Here is a 14021-nt window from a genome sequence, read left to right as displayed (position 1 = left end):
CTTGTGATTGCTGCCTGCTAGATTCCTAGACTTTCTAGGACTTCTTACAATGTGTTAATAAGTATATTTTTTTCATTCCTGTGCTGCTCATACTGTATTTGATTTTACGAGGTGTATATCCAATACTATTATACCAAATGCAACACCTCTTGGGAATCTTTATTGATGAAATGTTTTGCCTGTGTAACAGACGTCTTCAGTAAATTCAGAGACACGTTTTATACTGGAGATTGTGGGTAAAGGTGGATCTATATTTTCAAGACATTGACTCCTTTAGCCTTGATGGATGTTCAGTTTTTCAGTCTTGATGGATGTTCAGTTTATCAGTCTTGATGGATGTTCAGTTTATCAGTCTTGATGGATGTTCAGTTTATCAGTCTTGATGGATGTTCAGTTTATCAGTCTTGATGGATGTTCAGTTTATCAGTCTTGATGGATGTTCAGTTTATCAACCTTGATAAATGTTCAGTTTATCAGCCTTGATGAATGTTCAGTTTATCAGCTTTGATGAATGTTCAGTTTATCAACCTTGATAAATGTTCAGTTTATCAGCCTTGATGAATGTTCAGTTTATCAGCCTTGATGAATGTTCAGTTTATCAACCTTGATGAATGTTCAGTTTATCAGCCTTGATAAATGTTCAGTTTATCAGCCTTGATGAATGTTCAATTTAACAACCTTGATGAATGTTCAGTTTATCAGTCTTGATGGATGTTCAATTTATCAGCCTTGATGAATGTTCAGTTTATCAGCCTTGATAAATGTTCAGTTTATCAGCCTTGATGAATGTTCAGTTTATCAACCTTGATAAATGTTCAGTTTATCAGCCTTGATGAATGTTCAGTTTATCAACCTTGATAAATGTTCAGTTTATCAGCCTTGATGAATGTTCAGTTTATCAGCCTTGATGAATGTTCAGTTTATCAGCCTTGATGAATGTTCAGTTTATCAGCCTTGATGAATGTTCAGTTTATCAACCTTGATGAATGTTCAGTTTATCAGCCTTGATGAATGTTCAGTTTATCAGCCTTGATAAATGTTCAGTTTATCAGCCTTGATAAATGTTCAGTTTATCAGCCTTGATGAATGTTCAATTTATCAACCTTGATGAATGTTCAGTTTATCAACCTTGATAAATGTTCAGTTTATCAGCCTTGATGAATGTTCAATTTATCAACCTTGATGAATGTTCAGTTTATCAGCCTTTATATGAGTTCATTTCTTTAACCTTGATGTGTGCTGAGTCTCTTAACTTGATGGAAGGTGTACAGTCCCTAAGCCTTGATTAAAGGTTCTCTGTCTTTTGGCCTAAAGCAGAGCCCTGGGATTGGAGACACCCATATTGAAGCCAAAGGTGAGGTGTAGCAGTTGGAGAGAGTATCATAGGAGAGCGGGACCCCACTAGCGGAAGTAAGCCATGCAAATAAGTTGGGCCAGTGTCTAGCAATAGAGTTGTAGAAGATATCCTCTGCACCAACAATCCATGGTGCTGCTATATCAGACAAGTTTTATTACACCAGCGTTGAATTTGAAGCCAATCGGGCGAGGCGTTCTTGAGGTATTAACAAAAGCCTTATAAGGAGAAAAAAAAATATATATACCGTTTTCTGAAACTGAATATTAAAATATACACCAATAAAATATTTCGTTAATATTTCAAAACATCGAGACATTTCTTTGTCCAGTAAATGTGTTTTGAAAATTAAACAACTTAATATTCAACCGTTTATTACAAAAAAGATACAGAGACACGGAAATTAATTAGTTCTCCAATTCACCGAATTTAAAAACAAATCACGAAATAAATTTGTCGTAATGTAAGATTTGTGTTACGTAAAATACATTTATTTCTGAATATAACATTGAACACTCACCTGCTACTTTTGTTACTTACAAACTGTTCTCTCACCTCTGTAACTAAGTCGAAAATATTCACAAAAGTGACAAAAAACAATTATAAGAATTATATTGTATGTCATAGTTGGACTATGGATTTGATGACAATGACAGTAATAATAAAGATAATATTATTATTATTTTAAACAATATAAAAGATGAGTTTTAGTGATGATAATGATGATACAGAAGTAATGGTAAAAATTAGAAAAAATGGGATGAATACAAAAATAACTTAAAATGTTTACAAGTTTTGTACAAACATTCACAGTCTCTGATTGGCTGATTAACTGTCATTTTGGAGCATTCTTGGCTGTAATTAGTTCATTATTCCCCAAGCATACCTGCTCTGATTGGTTGATTACTTGCTCATTCACAGCCATTCCTCAGCTCTGATTGGTTGATTTCCTGCCAATCAACAGGAATCCTGTAAATCTTATTGGTACATTGCTTGGCCAGTAAGATCCATTTCTCGGCACTGCATGATATTCGCTCACGTGGAACTATTGGAAACAAATGCCGTGACTTGAGAAAATTTTCTCAAATTTGAAATATTAAAGAAGTCTCACTTATACAATTAACGACCGTAAACGCCACAGTAAGTTTTTTATAATAATCGTTATCGCCACAGAAGTTTCAGGACTCGAGGATAAACTTTGTTTATGACGTCAACAAATGGGATTTCCCGTATACTATACACACTCTTCACCATCACTAAAGTCTTTAAAAGAAACCCGAGGGGTTAAATAGGTGAAGTTACACATTGCTAGTTTTATTCTGGCAGCGTTTCGCTCCGTGTAGAGTTGTCGAGTCATGACTTAAGCTCTGCACAGAGTGAACTCTGTCCCGGTGAAAGCTTGCGTTCTGCAGCGTCCCTCTTTCTTCGCTTTTGTCGGGAGTAAGTCATTTAGTTCCATCATGGAGGGTAATTTCACCTGCGTGTGTGTGGGATCTGATACCTAAGTTGAGCTTACCAACGCAGACTCCTGTGATACTTTGGCTCGATAGAGGGAGCTGGTCATTTGAATTCATTGGTTGGGTGTCTCGCTTCCAGCTATGTCTGGATTCCAGTCACATATGGAATCCAGTCATACTTGAATTCCAGTCATGTTTGAATTCTGGTCATGTTTAGATTTCAGTCCTGTTTGGATTCCAGTCATGCTTAAAGTCTATTTGAGTTCTGAATGCTGAGGAGTTACCACCACTGCAGAGACAACACAGTCCCATCCCTTGTCGTCCCTCAGTGCTAACTGTGGCTATAAGCCTCTGCAGAGGAGGAAATTATGGGCCGCAGCAGGAGAAACGGTACGAGTTGTTGAAGCAAGGGAAACAGTAGCAATAGATGAAGGCGAAACAGTAGACGCAGAAGTGGAAGCAGTAACAAGAGTAGGAATAATAAGTCAACGGAACATATGCATAAACGGCAGAAACGCAAGAAAAGGAGCAACAGAAGTAGAGCCAACAGCAGTAGTAAAATAATAGGAGGAGCAGCAGTTCCAGGAGTAGCAGCAGGGGGCGAGAGGAATCGACATAGATATTGATTAAATCCTGGATGGACGAAATGCCTTGTCAATAAATACCATAAACCAAATATTGTGTCTTATCAACGTACTTATCGGTGTTACCACTGACATATACTTCAGTTATGGACCGATAAATACAAATTACTAATTACTGAAGGTTCATTGTGAACCTTAACTTGCCCATGTGATGGGCAATTGCATAATTAATATATTTAATGAATTCAATATAAACAAGTTGATGATACCCAAGTGTTGTACATGTCTTATTCATCAGCATAAATAACATTCGCAAGAACAGGAAAAACAGAGGAAGCGTAATTACCAGGGACAGTAGTCAAGGAAATATTAAAAGGTAGCCGTAGAGAGAACAGCAGGAGTAAACAATGGAGTACCATTAGTATCAGTACCAACAAAAGTAGCAGAAGAAACAAAAATAACAGCTGAGATAGAAAAGGAAAATAAGAGTGGCAGCAGCAACAGATGCGACAATAAAACAGCAGCAGTAGCAACAAAGGGAGAAATAGAAATTACCAGTCGCAACAGCCAGAGTGAAAAATAAATTAGTAATAGCAGCAGCAGCAGCAGCAGAAAGAAACAGAGCAACAAAATAAAAGGAGCAGTAGCAAGGAAAGCAGCAGTGGAAGCAAGAGAAGCGGAAGACGAGAGATGGTCCTGTCTCTTTCTTAATATCTTCCGGAGTCTCTCATGTCCTATCTCAGCATTTACTTCGTCTGGGATCAACTCTATCAGTGTGGTGGAAGACGCCACAGCTGGAACTGCAACAGCAGTGTTAGGACTAGAAACATCAGTAGAAGAAATATGAGCAGCAGGAACAGTAGTAGTAGGAACAGGATAAACAGGAGCAACAGCAGCAGCAGCAGCAGCAGCAGAAGTAACAGGAGTAGCATTAGCAGGAAGAGAGGAGAGAGATGGGAGACCAGAAATGGTAAGACGAGGCTTCAGTATCACTTTATCTCAATGCTTACTTGAATGTTCCCTAAGGCCGTCGACTTATCTGTCTGTCGGGACTTGGCAGAAGCGGGGACAGAAATTGTGGTAAAACGATCAGAACGAACGGTAACAGCAGCAGGAGAGGATGAAGAAGAGGAGGAGAATCAAGAAGGAGAAAAAAATACAAGATTGGCCCCAGAACGTTTCTCTTGGTGTTCTCTCGACTATTCGTGGTTGAACCTCCAGCTTTTACCGCACCGGAGGAACCGACTTTATCTGTGTGGCGGAGAGCAGCAGCAACAGCAGCAGCAGCAGATGACGTGGAGCAGAGAGGTGGCGAGGCAGGCAAGCAGTGTGAAGCCTCTCCATGATGTTGCTCGGCAGCCTCTCTGGATAGCTGCAGGGTACTCGTCTGTGGGAGAACACACTTTTCTATATTGTAGGGAGAGAAGCGGAAGAGTAGGAAAGGAAGAAGGAGAGGAAAGACAAAGAGAGGAGGAGAGTAAGAGAAAGAGGGAAGAGGCACTCGTTTGAGGGAGACCAAGTTTTTATATACTTTCTGCTAGAAGCAAGGATAGGAAGAGAAAGTGGAAGATATGGAGGGAAATAGGAGACTAACACATGGAGAGAGAAAGAGTCAGAGACAAAAAGAGACAAGCGTATTTACGAAAGGTTCAGCAAGATAGTAATGGCTAATGAGACATTAATCTCAACAGTAACATAGAATCTTATAGCAACTGAACACGCATTATCTGCCTCAGTGCATGTGATAATAATAATAATAATAATAATAATAATAATAATAATAATAATAATAATAATAATAATAATAATTATTATTATTATTATTATTATTATTATTATTATTATTATTATTATTATTATTATTATTATTATTATTATTATTATTATTATTATAAAAGATCCAATATCACTATAAAATTTAATTAGGATCTTGGCAAATAAGTTCTTAACCAATATTTTATTAAACAATTAAAAGACTGACAAATATGTAAATAAATGATAATAGTATACAGTGAAAATTTAATACATATAAAACTAAAATATTTTTAATGGATGACTGAACAGTTCAATATCTTATCACCATTCAGTCAGAATATAATATCAATGATATATATTTTTTCATTAAGTGATTTTAAATTTAAACTCATATAAGGCAATGGCTATGTTAGATGTTTCTAAGTTAGGCTTGGTCCAATATATATACTATATATATATATATATATATATATATATATATATATATATATATATATATATATATATATATATATATATATATAAATTTCAATGAAAAAGATTTATTTATCAATCTGTGAAGTCTCTCTCTCTCTCTCTCTCTCTCTCTCTCTCTCTCTCTCTCTTTCTCTCAACAAGTGCCTTTGACAACAAGTAACTAACACAACAGGCCAAGAAATGGGTAACTAAGGTATTTCTAGTGACCACGCACTGTAATCCAAGGATTTCCAGCAAACCACCCCACAGTGAGTGTCTAGTTGCTTTGAACCGCCACAAGACTAACCGTTGGGGACTAAATGTGTTGCGAATATCAAGGAAAGTGAATAGATAAATTATTGAGAATGTTAGGGGTAAAACAGAGCAGGTTTGCAGAGGATCATGGAGGATTTAGGAACGGGAGGGGATGTGTGGACTGTGTTTACAATGAAGTATATAAGTGAAAAAAGTATATAAGTGAAAGAAACTCCTTGTTGAATTTATGGATTTTGAATAAGCACATAAGAGTGGATAAGGGAGAAATGTGGCAGATGTTGTGTACCTATGGAACACGTAGAGGATTACTAAAAACAAAGCTTTTTATAAAAAGTGACGCACTGGTTAGGGCATTTAGGAAAGAAAAGCGCCATTTTCCAGTTAGCTGAAGACATCGACAGGGATGTGTTACGTCACCACATTGGTGCAATGCATTTGTAAATTGGCTGTAAAACAAGTTAATAAGTTGAGGTGAGGTTGAGGATTAAAGTGGTAATTAGCACAGTTACTCTCTGCTGATGGCTGTTTTTTAAGAGATTCTGAAGAGAAGTTACGAAAGTGGTGGAGGAGTTTCAGAGGAAGTGTAAAAGAAGGAATTTAAACGTAAAGATAGAAAAAAGGAAGGTGATGAAACTAACACATTTAAGTAATGAAATACTGAAAATCAGAATGGTAGTATGGACGAAGTAGTATTTGAGAATGGACTTGACAGTAGACCGGTTTATGAAAGACGAAGTGAACCATAGAATAAACGAGAGGAAAAACGGTCGGTGCTGTGCTGAGGGGTCTGTGGTAAGAAGCTAAAGGCAGTGGAGAAATAGAAACACAAAAATTAGAAAACTTTGTGGGGATAAAAAAAAAGGCATTAGTCAAACGGGTTGAGAAAAGAGAGTTTGTAAATCTGAGAAGGAGGGAAGGAGGCATAGGAATCGTAACATGGACGGTTGGAGTTAGGTGGTGAAGGAGGTTCTAAGTGGTAGATGATCGATCCATCAGGCGTCAGTGATCATCCTAAATCAAAGTGAGTGGAGACAAGTGAATTTTAATCTTTGACGTTCTGATGTGGTGGGAAAGCACTAGCAACATTTATTAGAGAATTTAGGAAAACCGTTTTATCGGAAGTGATTTGCAGAAATGGGAGGTACAGTGCCTGCACTCCGGAGGAGTGGTGAAGATGCTGCTATTCTGAGAGTCGTCTGAATTGTGATTTATGCACGCTTCTGGGAAGACAGCTATTGAATAAATATGTTTCACTTATTTTGAGTACATTTTACTTTCGTGGAAGACGATCACTGTGTTGAATATCTGTGTGTATAATACACACACACGCGGTGTGTGTGTGTGTGTGTGTGTGTGTGAATATATGTAATTTATTTATTTGTTTTTCGGCCGTTTTCCACAAAGGCAGGGTGACCCGAAAAAGAAGAATCACTTTCACTATTCACTCCATCACTGTCTTGCCATAGGTGGGCCCTCTCACCTCCAGGACTCTAGTCCGGCTTGCCGATTTCTCTGAATCCCTTCATAAATGTTACTTTGTTCACACTCCAACAACACGTAAAGTCATAAAAACCATTGTTTCCACTCGCTCCTAACACGTTGCTGGAAGTCCAAGTCTCTCGCACACAAAACCACCTTTACCCCGTCCCTCCAACCTTTTCTAGGCTGACTCCTACCCCGCCTTCATTCCGCTACGGATTTATACGGTCTCCAAGTCATTGTATTTTCTTCAACAATCCCTCCTCAACCCTCTGGATAATACTTTTAGTAACCCCACACCTCCTCCTAATTACCAAACTATGAATCCTCTGTATTATATTAACACTGCACATTGCCCTCAGACACGACATCTCCACTGCCTCCAGCTTTCTCCTTGTTGCAACATTCACCACCCATGCTTCACACCCATATAGGAGCGTTGGAATAACAATACTCTCATACATTTCCCTCTTTACTTCCATGGATAACGTTATGTCTCCACAGACTCCTCAGTGCACCACACTTTCCCTCTCATCAGTTGTATGATTCACCTCGTCTCTGATAGACCCATCTGCTGACAAGTATACTACCAAATATCCGAATACATTCACTGATATCCAGTCTTTCTTTGCCATGTTAACTCATAATTTCCTTCTCGTACTTACCCTACCACACTCGTTCACCAACTTTTGTAACTTCTCTTCAGAATCTCCCAAAAGTACAATGTCATCAGCAAACAGCAGCTGTGACAGCTCTCACTTTAAATTCTTGTCAACACCCGAACATTCACTTCTCTTACAACCCCCTCTACAATATATTGAACAACCATGGTAACATCCCACTTCCCTGTCTAAGGCCTACTTTTACAGGGAAATAATCTCTCTCTTTCCTACATACGCTAACCTGAGCCTCACTGTCCTCGTAAATCTCTTCATTGCTTTCAGTAACCTACCACATATTCCATACATTTGCAACTTTTGACACATCTATCATACGCCTTTTCCAAAACCATAAATGCAACAAAAAATCTCTTTACCCTTATTTAAATTCTGTTCATCCATGTTTCACTGTAAACACGTAGTCTACACATCCCCTACTCTTCCTAAATCCTCCTTGTTCATCTGGGATCCTGCTCTCCGTCTTACTCTTAATTGTTTCAATTATAACTCTGCCATATATGTATATATATATATATATATATATATATATATATATATATATATATATATATATATATATATATATATGTATATATATATATATATATATATATATATATATATATATATATATATATATATATATATATATATATATATATATATGTCGTGCCGAATAGGCAGAGCTTGTGATCTTGGCTTAAATAGCAACGCTCATCTTGCCATATAGGACAAGTGAAAATTTGTGTATGCAATAATTTCGCCAAAATCATTCTGAACCTAACGAAAAAAAAATATTTCACTGTGTTTGTTTAGTATTAAATTATTGTAAACAAATCTAAAATATATTTAGTTGGGTTAGGCTAAAATAAACTGCGCTTGTTATAATAAGGTTAGGTAAGTTTTCTAAGTTCCTTTCGGTGCAAAATTATAAATTTTTACATCAACATTAATGAAAATATATATCTTTAAACGTATAAGAGAAAATTTTAGAAAGGACTTAATTTTAAGTGAGTTCTTGCTAATTGACCAGTTTTACATATTCGGCACGACATATATATATATATATATATATATATATATATATATATATATATATATATATATATATATATATATATATATATATATATATATATATATATATATATATATATATATATATATATATATATATATATATATATATATATATATATCTATATATATATATATATATATATATATATATATATATTTATATATATATATATATATACATATATATATTTATATATATATATACATTTATATATATATATATATATATATATATATATATATATATATATATATATATATATATATATGTATATAAATATATATATATATGCAGTAATATCACAGTAAACAGGTGATTTCAGAATATGCAAAACAACCACTCTGAAAGAATAGAGAAATTCCAAGCGCTTTCGTGACTACTCACATTATCAAGGAACTATGAAAGTAAAGCATCCAAGGAAGCTATATAAGGGGTCTGGCCAGCACCTTATATATATATATATATATATATATATATATATATATATATATATATATATATATATATATATATATATATATATATATATATATATATATATATATATATATATATAGTGAAGTTAGGTACTCGTCGAGAAACCAACAGATACTCGGCTGATATCTTCTTCCCAACCCCAAACTCCTATTCCTCCTCCTTCTTGCTCTCCTCCATTAAGAAGTTAAAACTTCCATCGAGAATCCTTCATCAAACAGCTACACCACGAAAATATTCGACACCGAAACCGCAGTTTAGATCGTGCAGGAACTTGAGAGAGAGAGAGAGAGAGAGAGAGAGAGAGAGAGAGAGAGAGAGAGAGAGAAAGGGAGTGAGAGAGAGAGAGGGGGGAAGAGAGAGAGAGAGAGAGGGGGTTAGGGAGGGAGGAACTGGGGGTAAAAATATAGCCACTGCACTCAGGAACACACACAGTTTAGTAAGACTGGAAACTCCAGCAAGACTGGCTGCCTGTCACTGCTCCCCGGTTCCCGGTGGCTCTATTATTCATGTCGCGGGTAATGGACGCTTTTACCCCAAAATTAGCAGTAATTCACATAAAGTGTCCTACAATTTGCTTCCTTCAGACTATGGTGTCAAAATGCATTCACATATTTGCATTATTATTTTTTCTCATTTTTGGTTCGCAGATTAAAGAGAGGTTCAACACGACATGTACGTGTGTGTGTGTGGGGGGGGGGTGGAAGGTTTCCGACACAATAAAAATCATTGGTTTGCGTTTGAGAAGGGTTGATGCTTAGCTCCTGACTCCGTCTCCTTGACTACCGTGATCGGTTCGTTAATGACATCTCATGCCATCTCATTTCGCTTCATCGGTGAATCCATTCCTCTTTTCCACCACCGTGCCACTATAGAAATGATTTCTAACATCCCTTTGGCTCAATGTGGCTTCACCTTCACCTTCAGCCTCTCCTCATAATGCATTTCTCTTAGTTTTGTGACTAATCTAGTCTCAAATCTTTGGACATTTTCAAACTTCTGCAAGTGCTTATACAGATAGGTGTGTGTGTGTGTGTGTGTGTGTGTTTGCCAGAGATAGAGAGAGAGAGAGAGAGAGAGAGAGAGAGAGAGAGAGAGAGAGAGAGAGAGAGAGAGAGAGACCGACAGACAGACAGACAAACAGACAGACAGACAGACAGACAGACGACAGACAGACAGACAGACACAGACGGACACAGACAGACAGACAAACTGATTACCAATCTGAGTAATCAATAGGCTGCATCTGAAATACTATACACACAAAAGCATCAATGTCTCCAAAAGCTACTATCAAAGTGCTTTGGAGGCACTTCGTGTTTTAATGCTGCCGTGTAAATCATTGTGCCTGCCAGACTGAGTGCATTAATGTGTATGCAAGACTGAGTGTGTACATTAGCAGTTCCATTTTCTCAGGGATGTGTTTCTGTGCAATTGTAGTGTGCTTAGTAAATCTCGTTAACTTCTAGTCTACTGCATACACTGTACCTCCCTATATTCCTTAACACATCTTAGTGTTAAATTATTTTCTTTTCAGTTTAAGAGGCGTTTTCTGAGACCGGACCACGGAGGCGATGGTCCTCTGAACTATTAGAGAATAAATATTCTTGGTTGTGTACAATGCCAATCTCCTCTTGAGATCTATCAGATCTGTGGGACTGAACCTTTCCAGTAGCTAAATTTTATTTTCTTATACTGTTTATGAAGGAGAAAGCCTGGCTGTGAGAATAGCATTTCTGTCTCACGATTACCAGACGAAGATTTGAACCTCCATATTCACATCAGTTAGTGCGTTTACTCAGTTGTTAATACCAATATATTTGCGTTTTTTAATGCACAAATGCATGTGTCCTGAATAGTTTTATTCATCCTTGACAGCTCTAAACCCGTGGGATGCGACCTTGGTCTGTCTGAAATGCCTTAGGTTATAAATCCTTTATGGCTAACTCTATTAGCAGGAGAGTTTATATAATTTAATGTTTGTGTTCGTTCATATGTATGCATATATATGTCGTTCTGAATAGGTAAAACTTGCGATTTTGGCTTAAAGAGCAACGCTCTTCTTGCCGACTAAGGCAAGCGAAAATTTGTGCATGCAATAATTTCGCAAAAATCATTCTGAACCTAACGAAAAAAAATATATTTCATTGCGTTTGTTTATTAAATTATTGTAAACTTATCTAAAATATATTGAGTTGGATTAGGCTAAATTAAATTGCGCTTGTTATAATAGGGTTAGGTAAGTTTTCTAAAATGATATCTTTAAACGTATAAGAGAAAATTTTAGAAAGGACTTAATTTTAAATGTGTTCTTGCTAATTGACCAATTTTACCTATTTGTCACGACATATATGTGTATATATGTGGTTATTCATTTATGTACGTGTATTGAGAAATGCACTGTTGCATGGAGAGTAGAGCAATGGAATGACATTGACTTGCTGCAGTGTAGGCCAGCTTCCTGTAGGCTACTGCAGTGTTCATTCTTGTGTTCGGGTGTTCAAAATAAAAAATCCTGGGTTCATGGTTCAAATCTTGTTCGCTTTATGAACATACGAACATATTTACGCCTTTGTTTTGTCTTCAACGCTGACTTCAGCAGACTTCTTAGAGGAAGTCATAACACTGTCACCCTTGCTACCAACTCCACTACCACAAAGTCAACAATACCAGTCAAGGTACCACTTCTATCCATGTCACCACCAGTCACGGAAACAAACAAAACTAAACACACACATGCACGCGAAGAGAACGTGCATGTGTGTTCCGCTAATACCCAGACGGGGGGTGCCGTGGAAGCCTCTCAAAGTGGTTAAATCCATGCCGAGCAAATCCTATAAGGACAGAGATCGTTGGAAAGTCATCGCTGCTATCATTAATGAAAGTTGCAACCCGCACGGTCTGAATATCGTTTATAAATGCACTTTTTTTTTTAGGAGGATGGGACGCAATCCGCCCAAGCATGCAGAAGTTGAGTCGCCTTGAGAAAGGCCGAGCCTGTATTAGCGCAAAGTAATGGTGATGATTCTGTTGGGATGAAGCGTGATCCTGGGTGTTAATTCCTGCAGGCTGCAGGTCTCTCAAATTGCTCTTGCGTGTGGATGCGCTTACCAGCGGCGTACCCATGGTATGGCACATGCCTTGGGCGTCCCTTTATGGGGAGGGGGGCACTGAGCATTTCCTGTTAAACTGAAAAAAACTGAATTTGAGCATCAGTAATTTTCACGTAGAGCCATAATTTGTTAAATAACAGATTAAAGAGCTTGACTTGTATTTTTTGAGCTGATTTTATGGTAAAGTTATATGCAAGATGGGTGTCAGATGTTTGGACAGGGGCGCAATTTCAGCGCTTACCATAGGCTCTATTTTCCATAGATACGCTCGTGGCTCTGTGCAACTGTGATCCTCCTCCTAGTTTGACTTCTCACCCCTCGATCTGCTGGCAGATATTTACTTCCTCTTGAAGTCAGTATCGATTCATTAATTTGTTAATGGAGATTTCTCATCTCCACGACCTCTTCATCAACCTCGTCCCGCGGGAAAAGTGCTTCCTAACATCTCTTTGACATCAATAAGGTGTCCTGCCTTCATGAAGCTAGTTTCTTTGATCAGCGGCTATCACCAGCACCTATAATACGATGGACTCCCGGCTTTAAGACTGGTGGGTTTTCTGGGTTTTCTTATTTGGCGCAGGTTACACAATGGCGCTGCATACACTAGGATTGACCTGACAGCAATGCGTACTCTGATTGTGGGTCTCTTGCACACCCGGAGAAAACTTTGATAGGATGATCAAACGTTTTCTTCGTGCAATGCCTTTAGTTTGCTTCAAAACACTACATGTTATACACAAATTCACGCACATAAGAGAATGAAACTTGTGACTACGTTCCAGTCACGGTAATGTGGCTTTTTATTCTTCACTACATGTTGCTCCCTTACCAATGGATACTCTGTCACTGTTTACCTTGTCCTCTCTTATCGACATTACCTTGCATTTATTTAGTGTCTGTTTACATGGGTGCAAGGAGTAGAGGTAAGATATCGCAGACATAGTTCCAGCTCCTAAGGAAACATACACAAGTTGGTCTGTAGGGCCTGGACCTCTTAAAGGTGTTGATCTACAGCTCCTGGGCGTCTTAAGGGTGTTGATCAACAGTTCCTGTGACTTTCGAAAGTGTTAATCTACGCTCCTTCCCGTCTTCGGGGTATTGATCTGCAGTTCTAGAGTCGCATTGTTCAGTTGATAACAGATATTTTCTTCAAAGAAGGGCCCTTCATGTTAGTAAAGGGATCCTTATGAAAGGAATTGCCTCTCCCTCACCATGCACTGTGTGAGTCCTAAGAACTCAGAGTTCTCAAGGAACAAAAATAAGTATAATAGCGTCGTTCTATTGCTCTTCTTGTCCTCTTAAAGGTTAATCTACTCACGCTTGGAAGTCCGTC

At 37.5% G+C, this 14021-nt stretch overlaps 1 protein-coding gene across 1 annotated transcript in view; it reads right to left on the bottom strand.

The window, feature by feature from the left end:
* Window positions 1–1711: 1711 nt before the first annotated feature.
* LOC128694937 (lachesin-like) overlaps window positions 1712–14021 on the bottom strand; it is a 393551-nt gene continuing 381241 nt past the window's right edge. The window contains exon 8 of the mRNA XM_070094368.1: window positions 1712–4782. Within this exon, the coding sequence (XP_069950469.1) occupies window positions 4643–4782 (140 nt within the window). The 3' untranslated portion in view covers window positions 1712–4642. The remainder of the gene's footprint in view (window positions 4783–14021) is intronic.

This window comes from Cherax quadricarinatus, chromosome 45 (genome assembly GCF_038502225.1).
Source record: "Cherax quadricarinatus isolate ZL_2023a chromosome 45, ASM3850222v1, whole genome shotgun sequence".
Lineage (NCBI taxonomy): Eukaryota > Metazoa > Arthropoda > Malacostraca > Decapoda > Parastacidae > Cherax > Cherax quadricarinatus.
This window is presented reverse-complemented; position numbering and strand designations above follow the sequence as displayed.